This window comes from Athene noctua, chromosome 13 (genome assembly GCF_965140245.1).
Source record: "Athene noctua chromosome 13, bAthNoc1.hap1.1, whole genome shotgun sequence".
NCBI classification, from domain to species: domain Eukaryota; kingdom Metazoa; phylum Chordata; class Aves; order Strigiformes; family Strigidae; genus Athene; species Athene noctua.
Genome location: NC_134049.1, coordinates 17,770,370 through 17,796,047, shown reverse-complemented (window position 1 = coordinate 17,796,047; position 25,678 = coordinate 17,770,370). Strand labels below are relative to the sequence as shown.

Here is a 25,678-nt window from a genome sequence, read left to right as displayed (position 1 = left end):
TAGTGTTCTTCTTAAATTGCCAGTTGCTGGAACCATTTGATCAGAATCCAAGCAAGGGAAGTCCTGGCATTGATTGCCTTGTATGATAAAATGTCTGGATTTGTAGATGAGAGAAGTGGATACATTTTTACCTCAACGTTAGCAGGTTTTGACACTGTTTCCCACAGTATCGCTATATTCAAGTTAAGATTTTACATTCTGGGTGGGTGGATAACTAGATGGGCAAATAACTGTTTTGATGATCAAGCTCAGAGGGTTGTGGTTAATGGACAACTTTCTAGCTGGAAGCTGCTAACAAATGCTGTACCTCAGGGGTCTATACTCGTTTAAAGTCTTTATCAGTGAGGCAATATCAAGTTTGCAGATGACACCAACTGGGGGGACCAGTTGATGTCTTCAAAGGCAGAACGGCCCTTCAGGGAAACCTAGACAGAGTGAGGGAACTGACCAACAGGAACCTAATAAAATTGAACAAGGATGAACATTGGAGTTCTGCCCCTGGAAAGGAAGAACCCCCAGCAGTGGTATAGGCTGGGGGGCAGCTTGGCAGAGAAGGACCTGGAGGTCTTGGTAGCCAGCAAGCTGCACATGAACCAGCTGTGTGCCCTGACAGCTAGAAAGGCCAGCAATATGCTGAGTTATATCAACAGAACCGTAGCCTGTGGATTGAGGGAAGCGATTTGTACCTCTCTACTCAGAACTTCTTAGAAATTTATAATACAGTGTATAATTTTGCCCCCCACCCCCAGTCCAAGGAAGACGTGTATAAATTGGACTGAGCTCAGGGGAAGGCCACAAAGGTTGTTGGTGGTGAAGCACAAGTCCTGTGAGGAGACACTGAGGGAGTGACGCTTGTTCAGGCTGGAAATGGGGAGGCTTTGAGGGGATCTAACAGCAGCCTTCCAGTGCTAGTAAGAAGGTCATCAGGGAGTCAAGAGCTGGGCTCTTCACAGTGGTGTGTGGCAGGAGAACAAGGGGCAGTGGGTATAAGTTGAAACAAGAGAGGTTCAGAGTGGACATAGGTCTCATGAAGACAGTCAAATGTGGGAACGGTTTGCCCAGAGAGGTTGTACAGTCTCTATCCTTGGTGTTTTAAAAACCAAACTGAATAAAGCCCTGATCATCTAGTCTGATCTTATAGCTGACCCTGCTTTGAGCAGGAGGTTGGGCAAGAGCTTTCCTGAGGTCTTCTCCAATTATGATGTAAAGAAAACTAAAATATAAATTTTAAAAGAGAAATAAAAAGATTTCTTTGTCCATTTGCTGTGTATTTTTAAGATGTTTATCAACTGTGCATTTTTGTTGAGGGAGGAGTGGTTGTAAAATGTTTTATCCAAAGATCCTGTTTCCTTGCTGATGCTTTAAGTGACAGTGATTTGTCTGTTTAAGTTTATATTTTAAGTGCATATGAAGATGGTTTCCAGGTTATCAATCTGGTCACATACAGATGTGAGCAGAATGTCCTTTTGCTATTTGACAGGCAAAAATTGGGACTTGACAGCAGCTTTGAATGACTATGAGCAGCTCCGGCAGGTACACACCGCCAACCTGCCACAGGTGTTCAATGAGGGCAAGTACTACAAGCAGCAGGAGCCAGAGCAGCCTCCCCAGGTGACGAAGGCTGAGCGGCCCTGCCTGCAAAGGCAGGATGACATTGCTCAAGGTAAGAGCTCTTCTCCAGGGCTTTTGTGGACAAGCAGCTTTTTAGCTTGTCTGCTTGCAAGTTGGGCTTGTCTGCAGGGAGTTGGAAGTCATTTGCCATCAGCCTGTGAACTGTGTCATTGTGATGGGATTCACAGAGCTGCTGCTGGACCCTACGTTTCATGTATTTCATTTGACATGAATTTTGCCTCAGATCTGCAAGTTGTTTTTTTTAATGTGAGATTAAAGTACAAAAATATGTTGTCCCCAAGCACTCCTGTGGTATTTATAAATGTAATTAATTAGAGGGTGCCACAACTATTGTATATAGTTTTCTATGCTTATTGAGACCAAAAAGGTTAAAAAAAATCCATAATTCAATCTTTGCATTCTTATTCACTGCATGTGATTAGGCTATATGAAATCTATTAATAACTTTCAGCTTTACAATTCTGTTCTTTTATGGTTTCACAGAAGAACGGGCAACCTCCTATCCCCTGCCAAATAGAAATTGAAACCTTAAGAAAAATGAGTCAACTACTTCTAGCAGATGATTTCCAGTACAGGATGATAAGCATTAGAATTTACTTTATTGTCTGTAGACCTCTTATAGGTTTTATTTCAGATCTCTATCTGTCTCAGACTGTTGGAATGCCTTTTTTTAAAATATATATTAATTTATCAAGTAACTGTAGTTTGCATCAAAATGAATCTATAGGTCTGACAGCTTGTCAAATAGATCAGCTTGGTGATGGCTTTCTATGTAATCATTAAAGGAACATAAAGTCTTCCTTTCTCTTGCTGGCTTTTCCCTCTTATTAAACAGGAAATGGCATCAGTACTTAGGAGTGTCAGTAAAGCTTTTTTAAAATTGATAACTTCTATTGGTAAAAAAGGAACTGTAGTGCTTCTTATGACTCCTTAAAAGCACTGAGTACAAATAAATGGAGGAAGAGTAGCACACTGTAGTTGATAAAACTGTGTCCCTTCATCCTCATAAGGATATAGCTCACTCTAAAATTCCATGTTATTAAACTGCCCAGTTTACACTGAAATGGCCATTTGATATTTTAGTGGGTGTAAGCCTGGCTTTAAATGTCCGGACTGATAGTAACTTTCCTACCAATTCAATGCATAACTGATGACTTCATGATCAGAGCGCATCTCTGACTGAAATGTGAAACTGGAGTGAGGAGGATGTTCAGGGAGGAGCACAGAAGGGAGAGGAGGGTCCTGTTATGGACCAAGTACTTGGAGTGGAGGATGGCAGCCAACAGGTGAGGGCTGGACTGTGGTGGGAAGGGGGGATGGAGTGGTACTAAGGGGTTGTCAAACAGAGATGCTATCCTATACTTCAGTTCCCTTGTTTAAAAGTGATTTAACTGATATGTACAGGGAGCAGAACAAAATGGAAATGTAATCAAACCTTCTGCCCCCCCCCCCCCCCCCCCAATATTGGGATATTTTAGGGAGTGTGATTTAACTCATATAATTAGAACTTTGATCCATTAAAGAAACAAAAGTTCACAAACTGCAGGAAAAATAATTCTTTAATAAACTTTAGTCAGTTTGAGATGTTTGAAAAACACTATTAGCTTAAGGGATAAGTTGCATTTAAGTAAGTTTCTTTGTTAATTTCTGAAGGCACAGAAGTACAGGAGCATCTTTTATTTTAATATAGCATTGTACATGTTTGAGAGTTGATCACTAAACGCTAATTTATGGTAGTATTTATGAAGCTACAGAAGTGAAGCTGCACCAGATACTTCTTTACGAAAGCTTCCAGTAGGTTAAAGTACCCACCAGGGTAAATCCCTGTAAATCCCACCAGGAAGCTTCCTGCATGTTCAAAAGTGTAAGAAACTCCATAACCTGGTGTCAACTCAATAATAAAACTCAGTAAAATGCCCAGGTCACCTTCTAGTATTAATTTTAGATAATTCCCATTGCGGGGGGATGGCTAGAGAGAGCACAACTCAGTAGAAGACCTGAGGTCAGTGCTTAAAGCACAGAAAGGCCGTGGGACTGTGGTTTAAGGAATGCCACTCCTCAGATGCAGAAAGAGACTTTATGCTGAATGTTAAACTTCAGAGAGAGACTAGTAACATTTCATGAACATAAATTTTAAGCATCTACAAAATGTTCATTTCAGTTTTTAAAAATGTAAACACATGTACAAGGCAGAAACTAAACAGAGGGAAGGTTTCTCTGCCAGTTTGTATTGAATGATTCTTGATTTAAGCACTTGAGTATTTCTGTTACACATTTGCTGATACCAGAACCGATACCATATAGCAAAGTGAAATGATATGATATGTAATATTTTGGCCATTTCTTAACATTCTAATGCTTATTTTGCTTTGATGACCCTTTACTGCTTCTTACATAGCAGTTGTCCATGGAGAAATTCAATAAATTATAAGATATTAGCTCATAGTTGTTTTGATAAAATAATGCGTTCTTTTGTATCAGGCTTGTTAACTTCGTCATTCTTTTTGAACTATACCTTGTTTTTTGGATTTTAAAAAACACATATGCATAAAAACTGAGTTTGTCTTAAATCCAGCATAATGATGTGAAAATTGCTTTCAGGTAGATTGTTCTGATATTAAAACAGTATGGCACATTGGATATGAAGTGATTGTGCAGTGATGGATTTTTTTTGTTCACAAGAAGTCATCTTAAATTAAGAGTTCAAAACATTAATTGACATTATCATCTGTCTGCCAGTAAATGTTTCTTCCAGTGCATCTTTGGAAACTTAAGATACATTCAAAAACAATTTTACAGAAATACTTGTCTCATTACTTCTAGTGTTTATCTGTTTTGCTAGAGGGAGAGTGAAATTCTTCAGACTTGCCATAGGGATCCATAGTAAGAACTAAGCAATCTTTTACCATGGGGAAATAACCCAAAACAGGTGACCAAAAAGCAGGGGAGTAAATTCATAAGTGAAATAAACAGCTGTTCACCAGACTTGGTGTTGATGGGTCTTTTATGTAGTCTTACAGGCTATAATATCTCTCTGTTTTTTCTACAGAAAAGCGTCTTTCCAGAGGTATTTCTCATGCCAGCTCAGCCATAGTCTCCCTTGCTCGATCACATGTAGCAAATGAGTGCAGCAACGAACAGTTTCCTTTGGAGATGCCCATCTACACATTCCAACTACCAGACCTTAGCGTGTACAGTGAAGATTTCAGAAGCTTCATTGAACGTGACTTAATTGAGCAGGCAACAATGGTTGCTTTGGAGCAAGCAGGTGGGTAAATACTTCGGATGTCAGCAGCTGGGCAATCTTGACATTTTGGTTGACATTTGTAATCATGCTTCATTCTGGAGCTTGTGCATCCTGCATGGGAAATAAATGCCAGAGAGTGATCCTCTGTTTCTTTTAAAACATTATAAGGAAAACAGTCAAATTCAGTTAATAAAACTGATATTTTTATTAACTGAAATAAAAAAGGGAGGAAGGAAAGGAGAACTGATGGGGAAGTCATGCAGTAGAGAAGGACGTAGAGAAGTCTGGGTGGTTGGAGGGGATTGGTACTTCCAGTTTTCATGAGAAATTACATTGCAATGACTAAAAAAGGAAGTTCTGTTGCAGCTTGAGAAAATACCTTTTACACGTGTATTTTATGTATTGATGAAGTTTAAAATTAATTTTGGTTCATGTTTATTAGTAGTTTGAAGTTTTAAGTCAGTTTTGAAAGACATGGAGTATTATGTTTAAAATTAGTATCAGTGCCTTATGAAATAGCAAGTGTATTAATGGACTGTGAAATTAACACAGCTATATAGTGTGAAATGCCCAACTCTGATGATATAAAGGAGTTCTAAAATCAGATTTTATGACTGCCTGTGGAATATCGAATAGCCAGTTGCTTTTCTCTGTTGATTGCTGTACTGGCTTGTGTAACGCTATGTATTCACCTTGAGAATTCATTCTTAAAACTCTGTGCATAGTCATACTGTGTGTGTTCAAACTGATTAACTGTTGCTTGTTATTGATCAGGGCACTGCGTCATAGTATTCAGGCAGGACCTCTGCTAATCAGGTATCACACGATATTTACCATGTATTGTCATGTGCTCTTCTTTTGGCTTTGGTGTTTGAAAAGCAAGACATTCTTATATAATAGCATCAAGCAGTAAATACTTCAGAAGGAAAAAAAGCGCCACAGACTCAAAGAGTATTCAGAAGGCCGCCTTCTGGAAAAAACAGCAGTATAAAATAATGCAGAAATGCTTACCAGGCGACTATGGAGTATGAAAACTGTCAGTATCCTGTCAAGAATATACATCTTATTTCTCTAGGAACCAGCTAAGACAATGAAGACAGGGAAAAACCAGGATGGCTCTTCCTTTGGCAGCTCTGCCAAACACTCCAAATTCCATAGGGCTATCAGATACCTTGCTACAGTATCATTGTTGACCTATCCGCTTCAGTGCAATTACAGCCTTTAGATTCAGTAACTGCAAGAGTACAAACGAGAGCATCACAGTGGTTTTCTTACCTTAAAATCAGGGAACATGTGAATTTAGAGCTGTCATCTTCTAATTAATACAGAGCTGGCTGGCTTTGAACTTGAAATAGGGCTGCAGAAACTACTGCATTTGCTGCTTCTTAGCATTCCTCTCAAATCTTTCTGAAAATTAGAATAAATGATTCATTCTTTTCTTCACGTTCCTTTAATTAGGGCAGTAACTTGACTCACACTGGAAAAGCCCCTTCCTCCCCAGAGCCTCTTGTGTCCTGGAAAGGAGAGTGTTTTGACCATTTGAAGTGCTTGTGGTTTTGACCACATGTATTTTTGTAGCCTGTGTAGACTTAGTTTATTATGTGAGCATTTAATTCAAATAAACTGGAACTTCCTGGGAAACAGTTATTCAGTTCAAGTAAGTTTAAAAGATCAAACAGTCAATGTTTAAGAAAATCATGTAAGACTTCATGTAAACTGGCCTTTTGTCTCTATTTAAGACATAAAGGTATTCAGTTTCCTTTTATTTCTTGCCTATGTTAGACATATTGTCTGAAAGAAAGAGAGTGAATTAATAGGAAAGTTACTTAACATTAGACATTTTATTGTCTCTCCCAGCAGGGCCCAGCTGAGGTTGGAGATACTGTTAAAGGGAAAGAGAGAGGTGTGTGCTTGGCTTTAAGGGCTTGAATTCCAAGAGAAACGACAGTGGGGAAAGCTGATTAGACAAAAGGGGGAGAAACTTTCCTAGGAACATGGAGCAGGTTACTACTCACAAAGCATAGATTGGGAGAGCAAAATTACTATTAACAGATTGTCACACGTGTTGTCTGAAGTAGCCGTATGAGCTGGATGTCTATAAAAGCCTGTAAGGTTTTTATATTCTCTTTTTATATGCTTAGGCACTTGCTACCATTACATCTATATGTGAAAGGATGTTCAGGCTACGTCCTACCTGTATAGAAACTCAGAGCAAAATTCCTGATTTACTCAGAAATGCTGTGTGATATTATAAAGGCCCAGATAAAGGCAGTATGATTTACTTACTCTCTGCTGCTGCAATGTATCCCTTACTCTTGTGTGATTGCTTTCTGAATATTTCTCTTAGAGGATGGAATTCACCACATTCATAAAAGCATTTTGGTATTTTGTGCATCTTATAAACTCAGCTGTTCATTATTGCCTGAACTGGAACGAGGTCAGCTTGTAAGTAATGTGCAGACTGATCTCTGGGTGCTCGTGCAGTAATCAGTGTGGTTCTTCAACAGAGGATGGCTCAGATACTGGTAATATTAAATGAAATCTGTGTGAAAGGAATTTTATAATTCTAAATATTTTGCTGCAGCAAATTGATTTTCATTATATACACATGTTCCCATGTGTATCATTAATGTGTAGGCTGATACAAAGAGAGATATTATGAAAACAACTTCTGCTGTACCAGTGAGTTCAAAAAATAATAATATAGGCAGAAGAATGGCTGATCTAACAGTATTTTTAATGAAAGGGAAAAAGTTCCTACTGCAGTACTAAAATATTATTCAATACAAAAGTTTAAAAAAGTAAATTCTATGCACCTTCAAGAATATTGCTTTCCTACACTTTCTGTGCTCAGATCTGTGTTTTCTGTGACAGAGAAACTGCTGCATTTTATACAGCTACAGGCAAAATAAACAGTAACATGTTTAAGCCTGGGTTTCACATCCGCAAAACCAAATCCACCAGATTTCTCTAAATGTTTGATTTCAAACTGTTACAATTAAGCTTTGTTGAAGAAAAATTGATGCCTTTTCAGCTGGTAGAAACAGTATATGCAGGGTGCTGGATAGCAACCGGTATAGTTGCAAGAGAACTGTATTAATTTCTGATTTCCAAGCTTTGCAATGCACGCTTGTCGAATTCAGTTCTAATGTGAATGACAAATATGGTATCACAGAGTAGGATGAAATGCAATAATGTCATTGAAAACAGGCTCTCTCAGGTTATGAAAGAAACAAATTAAGAAAACCGGTAATAATGGATTTGCAGTTACCTGCAAGTAGCTGAAGTCAGCATCAGTTATCAGGAGCCAGTTAGGCCTAGTCATATATCGCTGTGCAATCTTATTTATGATCTTTGATTTGCATTCTGGTCAGTAGCTTCTGTGACAGAGTCTGTGTTGCTTATGCATCAGGCTAAAAGAGAAGCATTTACTTGATTGCTCAGTTTTACTTATTTCTACATGCACAGCTCAACATTACATTTCAAGGACATCAGTAAATATGAATAGCCTTGCAGATGCTACTGTGAAGCTGATTTCATCATCTAGACTAAAAGAGAGAGCTTCTACAAGAAGGTCCTTTTTCTGAAGTACAGAAAATGTATTGGTAAATGCTTTATTCATTCACTTATTTTAAAAAGTAAGCAGCCACCAAATGATTAATATGAGTCCATGTACAAAATCTGTTCTTGTCATTTTCTTCACTTCAATACTTGTAAGTACACATTTATTGTATGAAGGGACTAAAACTAAACATAAACAAATACATTCTCTTAGCTAGTCATGTAAGAAACATGTAAAGTGTAGAAGTACCTCTGTTGAAATCTGGATTTAAGGTTCCTGCACCTATTGCTTATTGCCTGGCTGCTCTGAGTGGGCTGAGTAATCCTCTGTTGACTTAGCAAGTCAGTCCTATGCACATCCCAGAGCAGTTCTTGCTGTTGGAGTCCAGACGGGAGTTTGGGAGTGTTTAGGGTGGTCCATTCTTTTGGGAATATATGGCGTATCCAGAGTTAGACTTGCTTTGGATGTTGAAAATATTACTTTTGTGACTTGCTTATCTTGGGGGATGGATGATAGTTGGATTTCTAGAAATATGATGTGCTGGAGAAATAAAAAAAAGGCTGGCTTTAGCCTAGTTTCTTAAGGAAACTGAGCTTGTGTCATCAAGCTGTCTAAATACATACCACTGTTTATTTTTTTAATTTAACTGTCAATTTAAAACATATTTGTGAGTAAGCTTTTACAAGTTTCATTAAAATAAGCGGCTAGCTTACTTTTAGTATTTTCACAGAAGAAAAACTTGCAATGTGAATATTATTTATTAAACGCTGCAGAATCCACATGGGAAAGACCTCCAGGTTGCCCAACTACAAATTAAAGAAAAGCCATCAGAAGTCTCACCTTCAGCCACACGTACAACACGGGAAACTGGACATTGAGTCCCACTGTGCACAGATTGACTTGTTTTCCTCAGTGAGATGTCTGCTCTGTCAGTGTTTTTGAGGAGTTGGCCTAGGACTGGTTTACTTAGCTGTATGAAAGCGTACTGTTAATAACACAGTGAAGTGCATTAAAAGATGATCGCATTCTAGAGGTAAAATTGTACAAGCTGTGACATGACACTTCACACTTTTTCCCATCTTTAACCATTCTTTGTTTTCTCTTAACGTGTATTCCATTTTTTTTCTGTAAGAATTCTGACATACTTTTAATCCAATAAATGCACATGGCATTGCAGGCAAGAGACTGCCTGCCGTGGAGGTAGCGATACGCAATCTAGCTTTGCAGTGAAACTTCAACCACACTTGATCATATAGCACTTGAGAGGGTGCTCATCCTTTGTAGCACGTTCTTTTCCCCTGTCAGGAGAGCTATATTAAGTTGCTGTTCACTAAGTCGTTGTAACATTCTGGTGGTTAATTCTGCAAGAAAAATCCCAAATCTGTAAAGCGATGTAGTTTATGAGTAGCTTAAACCAGAAGAAAGAAAACCTGCACTGGAGAAAATGAAGAAGGAGCAAAGGATTTATGCAGAGTTTCTATAAAGGTTCTTTTGTATTATGTAATCTCATGTTTGTTTTGAATTTGGTTGGTTTGTATGTGTACCACCAACCTTGTGCATGCTTGGGCAATGAATACTTCATCACGGATTAGTAAACTGGAGGGCAGCTTTCTATGAGCATCTTTATGGGATAGCCATGAACTAGAATAATTTCTGTTGCATATTTTTATCTTCTTGGTTATGCTGTTAATGGAGCTTTGCATAGAAGACATCATACTGAATGCTTTCTTACATAGTATAGTACCAGAGTATAAGGCATCAGAGGCTGATGTCGAAAACCAAGCCTGGCCCCTGTTAATATTTGAAATGCATTCTCTGTTCTCTGCTACCACCTTTTTGAGCTATTCTGGTCATACAACTATCTAGAATTCTCTTTGGCAATTCTCTCCCATAAATCCTGCAGCAAGAAACAATATACCGGTGGTTTGTAATACTATATGGAGGCTTATGAAAATAACACTTAAAACTTTCTAGTGTCTATTAATAATACTCCAGCATTAACTTTCTCTGAGATTGTTTACCTTCTTTGCATGGAATACAAAATATATATCTGGTTCTGTCTAGGAATGATTGATTCTTGTTGGGCCCTGCAGATAAGGGAGCAGGGGGAGTCCATATATGCTTTGTATTATGTGGTCTAATACACACTACGTAGTGCAGGACTAGGATAATATCAGAATACAGAAATAGATGGCCTGCTTCAGCCACGGAGGATACTACATTCTGTTAAATTTCTTTTGACTTTGCACCTGAAGTCTTAACTGTCATGCAAAGAAAGGGCAATATTGTGTGCTCCTGTCTGCCTCCCTGATCGTGTGTTGTGAGATCATCGACCTGGATAGCGCTGTTAATCTTGATCTAAAATTAAGATCAAATTTTTATGTATTAGAAAATAGTTATATTAATTCTCAGAGGTTTTTTGCTCTAAAACAACAGAAAAATTTCTTGAAATTATGTTTTTTAAGATTAAATTGATATTGAGAAAGAAAGAAGCAAGATCAAGTAGAAGACCAACAAGAGGGACAGAAAGTGAGAAATGGGTCCAGTTTGTCCCTAAATATTGTCTGATCAAAGCAGACAGAAATAAGCCTAAGGCAGAACTGTTTCCCATTTTCATTTAAGCTCCATTTTCCTGTTGTTTCCTTAAAGGCATCCACTACAACCACTAGATCTGAAAAATGAAAATGCACCAGTTTTTTGTTAAATTAAACGCATTTCTGCTAATTTTTTAGTCAGCCATAAGCTTTGTGATGTTAACCAAGTCCACAAACGTTTTTTGCATAATCTACTTGAAAGCAGTTCGCTTTTATATAAACCTTCTGTTATTCAAAAGATTCATAAACACCAGACTTTGACATTTATTACCAATAGCTGCTAGTTAATCTGCAAAGCAATACCACTCATTATTCCCTTAAATCCTAAGGTCTGTCAGTTTTAGATGTTGTAACTATGCTTTAAGAAGCAGCTTGGTATAACTTATTACTGAATATGATACCACCAAAACATTCTGCAAAAAAACAGGTGGCAAGTTGTTACTTCACAGCCTACAGACACGGGAGTTGCTAAAAATGGTAACTTGTTATTTCAGATTTATCTTTCCCAAAGGCTGTCCAATAGCGTTTTAAATTAAGCTTCTTTAATGCATATTTAATTTAGAAATCAATCAGCCTAGTCTGAGATGTTGAGCATTTACAAACTAGCTGCTAAAATCATATGAGGATTACCAAATATGTTTAGTTATTGAGCTGCTATGCATCTTTACAATATAGTAACTCTCAGCTCTTATTGACTAACTGAAATTTAATTACATAGTTCTTAGTATTCAGAACAAGTAATTGGGGGCACATGTTAAAATACTGTTATACTGGTTTTTTGCACAATATGTATTACCTGCCATTACATATAAACTTCAGTGTAATTTTATAATGAAAACATATTAATGGAGAAAAGCTTTTCAGTGCTTGAACTTATTTCTGTTTTGGAGATTTAACCTTAAATGCAAGACTGGCTGTATAAATATATAGATGCTGTTTCCTCTTAGCTTGCAAGTAAAGAAATCAGGGGAGAAAAAGTCTGCAGAAGAGGACAAAGAAAGAAATGGAGTCACCACAGGCTGCCTGTTGCATTATTCATTCAATTATTCAATTGTGCATTACCCACAGACCTTCCAAAAGTCTTGGGAAATATACCAGGTCTACTCATCATTATTAATCATCTGCTCTTCCTTATCCCCAAAGATGTTCTACAATTAGTCACATCTCTTTCTTTGCATTGGAAATTTTCACGTGACCATTTAGCCAAGACTTTAACACTCCAGTAAGCTGCCACATGGCATCTTGTGTGCCAGAATTACATATTTCCAGTGTTGACTTCGGCACTGATACTCTTCATGGCTTTATTTGCTTCATGTAGATACGTCAAATATCTCTTGTCAGTCTTTCTAATAATCCATCTCTGTTTTATAATCTGTAAAACTTGCTTCATGTAGCAGTGATGGATAAGTGGTTCTTTAAAGGTTCCCAAAGAGAAAAGCCACATGCTATCCTGTACCTTGGGCTATGCATTTGGTCTCATTTTAATTCTCTGGTAGTGTAGCTGTTGATTTTAGTAGGTCTAATCATGATTTACACTATGGTAAATGAGAGGAGAGTCAGCTGTTGAAACAATCCATCTGATTGAAACAATAGTACTTAATAGACTTTCCAAACAGTAAAATATCTTGATTAACACGTACATATTACTTTCGGTTTTTTGAGACTTTCTTAATGTAACATAATCTGTCATCTGTGTATGGGAGGCCAATGTCAGTTATGTTCAGGGACTGATATCAAGACCCATAATGATATTTAGGCAATGAACTCCTTGGAAATCCATTCCTGAATGCAGCATATGGGAATGGAAGATGTAAATTTAAAGGTGCTCTCTTCTTATTCCAGAGAATAGAATAGAGAATTAGAGAATAGTTAATCTGCTTCTTATTTCTAATGTTTTCAGTTTTCACTTATGACATTACATTTAAGTTTATTTGGCAGGAAGGATGTTCATGATTAATCTTCACCATTACCCATCATCACTGTATGTACACAGTATGCACCCTGTTGTAGTATCCACTGCACCATTTTAATAGATGCTTTCTTTTCAGGACGACTAAATTGGTGGTCTACAGTGTGTACAAGCTGCAAACGTCTTCTTCCCTTGGCTACAACAGGTGATGGAAACTGCCTCTTGCATGCTGCATCTTTAGGTAAGGGAGAGTCTTTATAGGAAACCTTCTGTCAAAAATATTTACCACTTTTCTCTATCCCCATCAAAAGCTCAGAAACAAAGAGATGCAAAGACTTTAATTAAAAGCCTGGTTCTGGAGCAATATATTATTCAAATTTCACTTAGGCATTGTTTGCTTTAGGCATGCTTGAGGGAGGAAGGTAAAAGTTTTATCAGGTTATAAAAGAAGTATAATTGGAACAGTATCAAGACCCATGTATCATAAACACCAGTGATTTGCATTTTCCTTACAGAGCCCAACCTATCAGCTCTGGAACAGGCAAATTCCAAATGCTTCTGCAGGATTGTCTTCATTGTGGGCGAGGAATTGCATTCATACTCTGGTTTTTGGTGAACAGTTCTCTTGCTGTCTTAAGGAATGCAATATCTAGCTATTATCTCTCGATGGTTCCTTGTATATATGGGAACATAAACATTGGGGTGAATTAAAATAACTTCCAATTGATTAATTAATCATTAATTCAAGATCTATGAAGCCTTTCTTCATATCAAATAAATAGAAACCTCTGAAGCTGGAAGGCTTTGATATACCTTCCATATCCTAACATATTATGAGGTAACATATTTTTTGTTACAGTTGCTAAAATCTTCCACCAGCAGAACTCCAAAAGGTGACTTTTTAAAACACTGGGATTTTTAATATTTGAAGAGACTCTTCTTTTTGAAAGAACTAGTAAGAAAAGAGCTTTTGCTGTTTCCAAGGTTCCTTTTATCTTTGTCCACTTCATTTTTAATTAGGAGGAATTGTATATTATTTGCAGCAAATGTTTGGAATATTTTGACTTTCAAAGTCTTAAATAAACATATTTAATGCCAGCAGCTCACAATATGGTAACTGAAATGTGGCTGTCTATGGGCACATGTCTTGGTGAGAGCTCTGCTCTCTTGTTGTAGGTTTCTATTCTCAACTACATGAAGACATTATCTTAAAATGAGCTTGAAAGCCTGTGGCTGGTTGTATTTTTAGACTTTCAATCATCTTGACTGCTTGTCTCTTTATTGGGATGTTGAAGCCAAAGGAAATTTACCATCATGCTGATGAAGAGTTGGAGGCCTTTGGGTGTTGGTATCATCTGTGATTCACAAAAGTGCCTGCAGTTGTCATTAGCATTCTTGTGTCTGCAAGCTCTGTTGGCAACTACAGCTAAAACCAGCCTGTTCATTGCATATTGAAGTTGCCTGCAAGCAAACACTGAAACAACTCAAACCCTTAGTCATTCCTTAATCAAAGTTTGAACATTGTTAGAATTCCCTCTTGTTGTTCATTAGCTTATCTATATTGACTGTTTCTTTGCGAAACCTTAAAAATGAGTGAATTATTTGCCAAGGAGACTCTTAGATGATGTATAAGCTATGATTCTTTTGCAAATAGAGCAATATTAATTGTTTTAGTACTTACTCTTTCTATTTCACTATAGCTTCTTTAAAACTGAATGTTGTCTTGTGCTACTTAGGGATGTGGGGATTTCATGACCGGGACCTTGTTTTACGTAAAGCACTCTATACTATGATGAGAAGTGGAGCTGAAAGGGAAGCACTGAAGAGAAGATGGAGATGGCAACAGACCCAGCAGAATAAGGAGGTCTGTATGGCTGTCCTGGTTTCAGCTGGCATAGAGTTAATTTTCTTCCTAGTAGCTGGTACTGTGCTATGTTTTGGATTCAATGTGAGAATAATGTTGATAACACACTGATGTTTCAGTTGTTGCTAAGTAGTGCTTATCCTAAGTTAAGGATTTCTCAGTTTCCCATGCTCTGCCAGCAAGCAGGTGTACCAGAAGCTGTGAGGGAGCATGGCCAGGAGCAGCTGGTCTGAACTAGCCATAGGGATATTTCGTACCACAGAACATCACGCTCAGTATAGAAATGGGGGGAGCTGGCCGGGAGGGGCGGATTGCTGCTCGGTCAGCAGGTGGTGAGCAGTTGCATTGTGCATCACTTGTCTTTTCTTGGGTTTTAGTTCTCTCTCTTTCTTATATTCCTTTTTGTTACTATGATTATTGTTGTTATTTTTTAATTGTTGCTATTATTATAATTTTAGTTTAATTCTTAAACTGTTCTTTCTCAGCCCATGAGCTTTAGGGTTTTTTACTTTTTTTATTTTAGATTCTCCTCCCCATCCCACTGGGAGTGGGGAGGAGTAGGCAAGTGGCTGCATGGTGCTTAGTTGCTCACTGGGGTTACACACGACAGTGGCCTGAAGACAGTCTTGTTAATATCGTCTAGCATCAAAAGGATTTTTCTGAAGTTTGGTGTGACAGTTTTAATTGCTATCAAATTCATGTGCTTCCATTTTGCATGGGGAGAGAGATGCTTGTATTTAGAAATTTTGTGTCAGAATGCAAATATGTTTCTAGCTTTGTGGGCATAAATATGCACAATTTTGTGTCTACAAACATCTAAAATGAGTTTGGAACCTGTAGAAAATTTTGGACTGCAAAATTAAATGTATAATTTAGCTATCACAAGCATTACAAAATGAGTGGATGAAATCCACAAAAGAAAGAAAACCCCATTTAGGAAAGTTTCCCCAGAAGGGTGAATTAGGATTCTTAGAGCTGTGACCAAATACTGAGTGGATGTTTCTTAACTAAAATCATTAGATTTAGTTTGACTGTTGATTAAAAGCTGTACTTCAGCATGTCTCATTTTCTGAAGATGTCTGTGCCTAAGTAATGACTAGAAAATCTAATTTCAGGAGTAATCCTGAATACAATCAAGTGAACATGCTTAGATGTTTGTGACTTATTTGTATCGGCTTTTTGTTGGCAGCAGTCAGTGAGAAAACAGCTGAGTTGTGACTGACTCGGCTACTTCAGGCTACCTGAAAACACAGGGACACAGAAGCACTCATGTACCCTTTCTGCTCTTGAACACAGGGAGAAAGCAGGTCCTGTTCGCCAAGGAGGGCATTCATAGTTATTCCAGATACTGGGGAAGAAAGCAAACCTGCAGAAATGGGCAGTAAAGCATGCTAACAATGGTTGCAAAGAATTCACATGGACATGAATAACTGGATCTCCAATAGTGGAGCACTGTGTTAGCACCAGCAGACCCACATCTATAAATATAATCCAGTATACTGTTAGTGGTTTAGATCTTCTTTTAATAAGTTAATATTCTACCACCTGAATAGAAATGTTGAACCGTTAATGGTCCAAGACATTAAACCTTATCATGTATGAAGCTCAAAATAAGTTAGTCGTAAATACCACTGCGGAATTCTGCTTACATTTTGTATCAGCATAATTGTAAAGGAATTTAATTCTCTCTCATAGTCAGGTTTAGTGTATACAGAAGAAGAATGGGAACGGGAGTGGAATGAACTGCTTAAACTGGCATCAAGTGAGCCTCGTACACATTTCAGCAAAAACGGAGGCACTGGTGGTGGGTAAGTTTAGAGTATGACAAAAGCTTTTAGTTTTTGTTCTCAGTAGGAAAACAATACAGTACAAATGAATGAAGATGTTTATAGGACCATCAAACGGCTTTTTGAACTGGTTGTGATTTTGTTGAGTGATAGAATATAATTATCTAAACATCCCATTATAATATTTATCCTTGTGATGAAGTTTCCTTGTACAGTTACCACACTAACTTGAGGTTACTTTGCATCCAAAAGACTCTGGATTTCATGAATCCTGATTTCTTAGTTTCTGGAAAAAGCATGTTGGCAGTAGCATTTAGCTTCAAGGAGATGAAATGCCTCATCTCACTGAAGAAATGTAGCTTTTTGTTTGAGGAAGACTTAGCAGAAAGATAGCCACTGCTCAGATATTTTCACTAAAACATGGAATGAGAGAATAACATCACATCTTCTAAAAGCATTCTAGAAGAAAGTAGTTTGTGCACAGATATCACCTTTTCTGTGCTTTAGCACAGCTTTAATGCCATCTTCTCATATTCATAATACATTGATTTTGGTCCTTTTTTGCTTTGCAGTTCAAATTGATAATCTTCAGAGATCTTTTTTGAGTGCAAGTCATCAAGTAACTATTCACATTTTCTACTTCTAAAATGCTGTTATCCCTAAACATATGGGGAAAAAAGTAATATTTTTGGTGTTAAAGCTAAAAAATTAAATATTTGGATGCAGTGTCTTTTTAAACAAAGTAGAATATTTTGTTATATTTTGTGGTCTTCTGAATAATCAATATGCTTCTTCAATATTTAAACAGTTATAAAAAAATTAACTAAAAATTATTATAATTAATATTGCACTGATAGGAACAGTTGCCCTTTCTTTGACTATTCAAGCTTTTATTAAACCCATGTAACATAAATAGTACTCTCAAATGCAAGAATTATATAAGGTTTGTATGGGGGTTTATTTCAAATTATACTGATTCACTATGATCCTATTGAAGTTTGATGTTGCTAGAAGGTTTTGCATAGGAGTATGTCTCTGTTTCTGTGAACTGCATCAGATTCTTTTCTCACCTAATATCATATCTGTTTATCTAGATTGTTTCCATAAAAGTATGGTTGATTGCAGCTACTTTGATTACACTCTGCAAATTTGCAATGTTTGCCAGTTACTACCCCGTGCTAACAGGCAAGCAAGGAAAGAGTGTGTTTTCTGGAAGACCAACTTAGTATGTGTGTTTTATCTTTGTATAATACTCAATTGGTAGCGTTTCAGTCAATTAGCTTATTACAAGCAGTGCCAGAAAATTAGATGGTTGCAGAAAAAAATGCAGTACTGTCTGCTTTACTGCCAGCATGTATTTAGTTTAGATGTTTAGAAGTTATTGGGAAAAAATGGCTAGAAACATATTTTTGAAAAAGTTTGAGATGAAATAGTATCTGCAACATCTAAATACTCCTGATCCACATACATAATCTGCTTTAAATAGCTAGTGTGCTAAACCATCCCTCACTTTCAGTGCGGTTGTTCCCAAAGTACAGGATTATTGATCAGCCTTAAGAATGCAGAAACTTTAGATTTTGTGTCTAGTCTTTATCACTAAAAATATTTAGTGTTTATTAACTCAGTGCATGTTTTTCTCTAGCTACTGTTTCCCCTGGGAAAATTGGATGTGGTGATAAGTAAATTGACAAAATAGAGCATACAACACAATGAGAATAATAACATCTTTAGAAAATATTGTCTGGGCTTTGAAAGAATATTATATTTCCCTTTTATCCCTGTGATGTCAAGGATAGATAATTCTACTGATGGATGAGGTCATTGGTTAACAAATTGTCAGCCCTAATGTGTCTCATTTTCTTCTTTCAAGGCTAAAGAAAAATAGATTGGTTTTCATTTTACTCTCTACTATGTTTGTAGATATTTTCCTGTTGATATGGTTTAGTCTTCTAATGCAGTTCAATTCACATTTCTATTAAATTTGGTCATTCAACACCGATTTTCTCTGGCTTTATTCAGTCTGCTTCCTTCTTTACTTTTCATGTACTTTGTAGTTTCAGTATGTACCAGTCAGAGATGTCTTCAAACGTTGCATTTGCCAGGCGATCAACCATCTTTACCTTTAGTTCCTAGATACTTAAACAGAGAGTATCACTATTACATAAAGAATTAATATAATTTGGTTTTAATGTTCTCATCATGTTTGCATTTATCTTTTTGCAAATCAATTTGAAGTAAGGATAAAAAGACAACAGTTAATTTTTCCTTTAAAACAGTGAAAGAAGAGTCAGGCAAGAAATTTAGCTTATTAAACATGTGAATATGTTTTTACAATCATTCCAAAGACAGAATGAATGTGACAGAATGAATTATTTTCTCAGTTTAATGTACCCATGTTCAAAATAGAGCCTTGGGAAGGAAAAGAAGTATATCAAAATAGTATTGTTGAGATGGGGTATTTTGTGTTCTGTAGTTAGGTAGTGTATTAAGAATGCTTGCAAATTAGTCTTTGAATTCTAGGTGAGCCATTCTCCTTTGGTATCAGAATTAGCTAAAGCATCAGAAGTTGTATCTCCTTCAGAAGAATTCAGTGACAAGCCTAATTCTGGAATTGTGCCGTCTCATTCACCTGCAAGTTATTTTTAGTTATTTTTCAGAGTGAACTACAGGCAAGGGAAATTGTTGCTAAATCTCAGATTTCTTCTTTGGGAGCACTCTCATTCTGAGACTTGCAAGTTGGAACAAAAGAAAAAGATAAAGGGAACACAGAAAAACTTGCTTCTTAAGTTTCCAACGTGTAAAATCCATCCAAGTAGTAAAGCAGAGCAAACTAACTATGAAGCGTCACAGCTGAAGCCGGGACACTATTGCAGTCCTGCTAAAGAGAAAATTCCAGCTTAATCCTTCATTTTGCAAACTATTTTCAATCAGACATTTCCAAGTGTGTTCTAGTGCTAGATTGAGTATCACTTGTTCTTGAAAACCTGGTGGAGTTGCAAGCTAGCTGTTGTGTCATGGTGTGAGCTAATACAGAGTTTGAAAGTGGGTGGTATTCTTACTTAGTATTAACTGTCACCTTCTAGCTAGCTGTCTCATATGCCATTGGCACTATCCTGTTAATGAACTCAAATGATTTTAAATGGGGAAGCAGGGAGGGAGCATTGCTGTAATCTTCCAGTGTGTCATTAGAGTTTTATTTAAGGCAGAAAACTGGAACATTTAAACAGGAAGCATGTAATGACTGTAATCTCTGAGGTTTCAGACTTGGTTAGGTATTCAGAGTATTTCAACATACAGATCTTCATACAAAACTACTGTGTCCATCAAAGACCCTCATCTTGTAAAGAATTTAGTTTAGATCATTTAACAAAGAGATTGCTTTGAAACTATTTGTATTTGATCTGGTGGTCTGTTACAGATATGGTAAGTAACTGTTCACTATACGCAGCAATTATAGGATGCACATAGAAAAAGGTTCATTATAACAGTATATCTTCTCCTTATTAGCTGAAGTTTCTGATGGGTAATAAATCTTTTTATCTGGCCTATTTTCAGTTGATGTAAATTGTACTAAGCCAGACACAGTCTGGAAATAATCAAATTGCCATGGTGATGCAAATATGCTAGTTCAGACAGCCCTTCAGATCTGAAAACAGTGGATATCCCACAGACTCTAGGAAAGAGGTAAAATTCAAGGCAAAGGAGGGATCAGACTTATGTCATATTAAAATTAAGTACTAGGACCTACAAAGTGATCAGGTGTTTCCCAGTTTAACAAGTTTTTGTTGAATTCAGGATACTTCCTATTTGACAGATGCCTGCATCGCACATGCCACAGAAGATGTTTTACACAGAAGAATGCATTCCCACATAATTATATACAAAACACAATTAAAACCAAAACATTTTAGGGGAAGTTGATTTAGGTTTTCTCTTTTATTATATGCCTTCAAAACTGCCTCCTGTATCTTGTTTTTGCCTGAGAAAAAAACACTGGTATTTTCAAAGTCTAAGAAATAAGAATTGGAACTCAAAACATTCACGTTGTGTATCTCCTGTAGTCAATGCAGTATACTTTTTTTTTCCCCTGAAGAAAAGAAGGGAAATGTCACACAACTGTGCAATTTTTTGTGTTTGAGTTGAAGCTTATTGCTGAAATACTCTGTAAAAAAATCAATGGATTGATTCCTACGGCAGAAATTTGTATGTTGGTTTTAATTTGGGGATTCTTAAGCAGGGAAAGAAGAGGTTTCAGAAATGGAATGGTGGCAGATCGAGGAATGAACCCAGATTTCATTCTGGTCTCATGCTTGTACCTTATCACCAGTTTGAAGAACCTGCTACTTGTCATGTTGTTTGAGTACATCTCAGCTGTTAACAGGCATTGGTGTCTTGCTCTCCATGAGTCCTGAAACTTAATCTAAACTTGGAATATCTGTTATGAGTCTGTTGCATAAACTGAGAATCTGGAGTGTATATATGGGAAGGAAAAGCAAGTTTACCATCAGGAGCTGTTTAGAAGGAAATCCAAAAATGTGAAGAGAGATCTTGCTCAGAGTTTACAGGCAAAAGAAGAGGAACAGACAGCAGGTAGTCAGGTGGAACAGCAGGGTAGGTGACTTTCTTGTTTCAGCTTTTTGAGGTTTTTTTCCTTACTGGCTGCAGTACAAATTGGATTTTCCAGAAGAGAATCTCTTTGGAGTGCTGAATAGGTGTCCACTCTTTTTGGATTGGAGATATCAGTGTCCTGTAGGATAGGCTGAGATTATTATTTTTTTTTCTTTCTTGTTAATTTGTTCTTACAATCAAGATAAATTATTCAGTTAGAACGCCCTGGTTGAGCAGGATTCTGCAATGCAGATTTATATGCTCTTATATATGTAGATTTCATTATTTAAAAATTAACTTTACATGAACAGAAGAATTAATTTCAGATTCTTAAATTTCCTTTGCTTCTGTGTTATAGTGACAACATTATTTTGTCCGTAATTTTCATGGCCATGTAGTTAGCATAAATAAAGGTCCATGAAAAAAAACAGAATAAAAGTGGATCAAAGGATGTGGCAGGTTGCTATGGATACTTAATGATGATTTTTCATTCTCATTAATCTTTAGGAAAATTCCTACTGAATTCTCAGCAGTAGCACTGAAATAATATAAGATGGCCCACATGAATTACTGGCACTGATGAAATAAAATTGAACATTGTAAAGGTTTCTCAGAGAGGCTGTGAAGTCTTCCTCCTTGGAGATACTCAAAAGCTGCTTGGACAGGGTCCTGGGCAAATGGCTGTAGGTGGTCCTGCTTCAACCAGGGGCATTGGACAAGGTTACCTCCAGAGGTCCCTTCCAACCTCAACCACTCTGGGATTCTGGGAAAGTGAGCAATGGAAAACAGATGTGTAATAGAAGAGAAGGATTTGAAATGTGTGAATATGATCATAAATAATGAGTCAATTAACTCGGTGATGTGATATTGAAGAGTGAAAAGCCCAGTGGAATTTCTGGACTTCATGCTCAGTCAAGCTTTCTATCAGCTGACCAGAGGGATAAAGGTCCTTCTGATACAGCTGCATCTGCAATATGCCTTTCACTTCTAGAAACTTCTTTAATTACGTGATGAGGAATAATGAGAGGATTTGAAGAAAAACTTTAGGACTGATAGTCTGGAAATATTAGTATGAGAAAATAGCTGGAAATCTTTGTAGCATATTGTCTTGCCAGTAACAGGATTCTTCTAACTTCCTTTTGGCTAACTAATTACTCTGAAGGTGACATAATGGACTGCAAATGCTGAAAAGCTGTTACAGCCAACCGTGGGGAAGAATTCAGTAAGGAATACGACAGGAAATTACAAAATGGGGAATTTAGTTTGAACATCAGGAAAAATTTCCTGATGGGTTTGGGTAATGGGAAGAGGAATACAGGGAAGGAGAGGTTTTGTGTCCTGCATCAGCGTCCTGTTAATAATTTCCATCCTGGGTGGGCTGTGCTTGTAGGTTGGAATAAAAGATTTTCATGTGAAGTTCCAGGGATGTGCTGGATACCATCAGTTTGTGTGAAGCTTACTGTTTGTCCCACATGTCCTAGAGCAGTGCCCATACAGTTATGTTCGGTTACTATTTTTCACATACAATGAAAATTAATTAAAATTAATTATGGAAGTTCTCTGCACACCTAACTATAAGAGGACAATTGCTGCCTTCATTTAAGAGTGTGCCTAGGTTATGTTGCCCACCTTTCTTCATCATGTCTCACTGAAGCTCTGCTCTGTGTGTATTATATTTTTAAGTGGCACTCAGCTGTGAATTATCATCTTTACTTTTGTCTGATTCCCACAACACTCCCATTCCTCAGTCTTCTTCCATCTAGTGTGTTTATTTCTGTCTTGTAGGTAGAGGCAGAACTTTAAAATGTATTAGTGATATTAATGACATTTAACTAGAAAAATAAGAAAGGACATAACTGAAACCAAAAAGTCTATAAAATGCTTATGAAGTCACAGAAGGGCTTGGAAGTGTTCAGCTAGAAAAGTGGGGAATTTAACAGATTTATCCTTGCAGTCCAGATAAAAAAATGATCACTTTCAGAAATGACTGACTTTATTGGTTAGTCTCCCAAAGGTGCTGGGCATTTCCATTTCCTAGAACATTGTGGGGCTGATCCAAAGCATACTGATGCTAGTTGGAAAACTTTTTTTTCTTAATTTTGTCGTTCAATTTTAATTCAGGTGTTCAGTCTTACCTTTCTTGCGGAAAAAGTACCCCATTTCATTTAGTGATCAGCAGTATATCCTTAGACGTTGGTAGCACATGTTCTTTAAGACAGAGTTTCTTTCTTCTGTCAAATGTTTTGAGCCATGAAATGTGTAACTGCGCATTTTGTAAACTTTTCAGTAAGAGAGAAACAACCTTAGCAGTTGTGTTTGTCCATTCATATATGAAGAAAAAGGTTTTCTGAAATTTGTACAGGTTAGGAAAATAAGACTGTATTTCAGATGAATAGGATAGCACAGATACATTTTGGAAATAATAGCAATGTACATTTTCCTTTCCAATTTCTTATATTGCCCATTTCAATAATTGGAATATGTTAGAAGACTGGGAATGTGAGTGACAAAGAAGAAGAAATATCTGTTGCAATATGTTTGTTCACTAAAGTTTCAATGTTTGGTTCAAAAATTTTCAACACTGTGTCTTTCAGAGTCGATAATGCAGAAGATCCAGTATATGAGAGTTTAGAAGAGTTCCATGTTTTTGTCTTAGCCCATATTTTGAGACGACCTATTGTTGTAGTAGCAGATACAATGTTAAGAGACTCAGGGGGAGAAGGTAAGAGTTTTTTATTAGAAATTTCCACCTGTGTTAATTGAATCAGTCCTAAACTGTCACAAACAAAAGACCCAGCTGCAATCTATGTGAGTGTTTATGGGATAGCTGCTGCCCTGGGGGGGTGGGGTGGGGTGGAATGAGACCAAATTCATTTCTATTAGATAAAAGTAAAAAGTACAGGATAATTATGTAAGTCTCACCAAAAATCTGTTTATCTTAGATATTTAATATTAACAACCACCAAATTACAGAACACAATACATTTCTTACTGGTCTAGGTTAACACGGTTCTAATTTTGCTGTGTTATTTTGATGCCCCTTAACACTGCATAAATCAATCTAATCTGACTTTGAACAATTTATATACATACATATACACATTCATACGTATACGATGTGTGTGATGATATGTGTGTGTGTACTGTAAATGCATTTGTAATGTTTCTTACAGAAATCTGTTAATGCAAGGCATGAGCAGAGTATGTTACGAAAAGAACTGATAGTGTATTTACTGCTGAGTATTAGAAAATATCCTTCTACCTAGGAGTACTACAGGAAGACACAAATCTGCATACATGTGTGAGAGTCATCAAGATTTTTTTATAAGACCTTAATATCTTTACTAGTAAATAATTAGAGCAAGGAAAATACATGTAAGAGCAGAATGTTTGCATTATTGTTCTTAGTATATTTCCTGATGTCTCAATAATGGAATTTTACCTGTTATGACTGTTTTCTGCACTGATTACTCCAGGCTACTCTCCTGGAGCTCTGAAAACATTGTAGCACAGTTGTTACATACAGTAGAACCAACTTTATTGTCTGTTCTTTGACATAGTTAAAAAAAACCCCAAACAACCTAAGTTTTCTTTGCAGCATTTGCACCTATACCATTTGGAGGAATCTATTTGCCACTTGAAGTTCTACCTAACAGATGCCATTGCTCACCTCTTGTGCTAGCCTATGATCAGGCCCATTTCTCTGCTCTTGTTTCCATGGAACAAAAAGATCAACAGAGAGAACAAGGTATGCTATAAACAAAGCAACCCAAGGGTATATGTTGAATGCAATGCACAAATTACTTTCTTCTACCTGTAGGTGTTTTGTCTATCAGAAAGGAAACAATACCCACTAAATTATACTGCTGCGTTTTTAGGAGTCTGTGTGGTCTAATCGTAAGACTGTGAGCCAAGAACTCTTCAGTCCTGACCTTGTGCCATCACTGTCTGTCTGACCTTTTTTGTCGGTTCCATATATGTCAATAGGTATCATCATAGTTACTTACTGTGCTTCTGGGGTTTTGAAGGCCTTTGTTAATTTGGGTTAATAAAGTGTTTAGAAGTTTAAGTGTGAGTCAGATTGCTATTGAAAATTCATGTGATGGAAGAATCTCTCTTCTAGTGTGCTAAATGCACTTTTCTCATTTAAAAACACTTAGTTGAAATGGTTTTTTCTTATCACCTTGCTGTCTTCTCTTTTACTTTGGAACACTGACAGCAAAGTCTGACCAGATATTTCTGTGTCAAGTTTGAGCTTCCTGGATATGGGATTGAGAGTGACAAGAGCTTCAGGACTGGTTTTGTTCCTGCATCAGTAGTCTAGGAGGTAGCCGTAACTGCCCTTAGTTGGAAGACCTGTTCACTTAATAATAGAAAGATGTGAGATTAACTGATACCTGTCTTTGATCCTTTTGTGGGAAAAGGTAAAGTATTTTGTCTAAAACATGGTGAGACATAAGAAAAATTCAGTGGAG

General features: G+C 37.0%; 1 protein-coding gene across 4 annotated transcripts in view; it reads left to right on the top strand.

The window, feature by feature from the left end:
- OTUD7A (OTU deubiquitinase 7A) overlaps positions 1-25,678 on the top strand; it is a 143,975-nt gene that overhangs the window by 108,662 nt on the left and 9,635 nt on the right. For all 4 annotated transcript variants that reach the window (XM_074917437.1, XM_074917438.1, XM_074917436.1 and 1 more), the window contains 7 exons: positions 1,481-1,663; positions 4,682-4,900; positions 13,084-13,185; positions 14,681-14,808; positions 16,504-16,616; positions 23,798-23,925; positions 24,802-24,951. In XM_074917437.1, the coding sequence (XP_074773538.1) occupies positions 1,481-1,663; positions 4,682-4,900; positions 13,084-13,185; positions 14,681-14,808; positions 16,504-16,616; positions 23,798-23,925; positions 24,802-24,951 (1,023 nt within the window). The remainder of the gene's footprint in view (positions 1-1,480; positions 1,664-4,681; positions 4,901-13,083; positions 13,186-14,680; positions 14,809-16,503; positions 16,617-23,797; positions 23,926-24,801; positions 24,952-25,678) is intronic.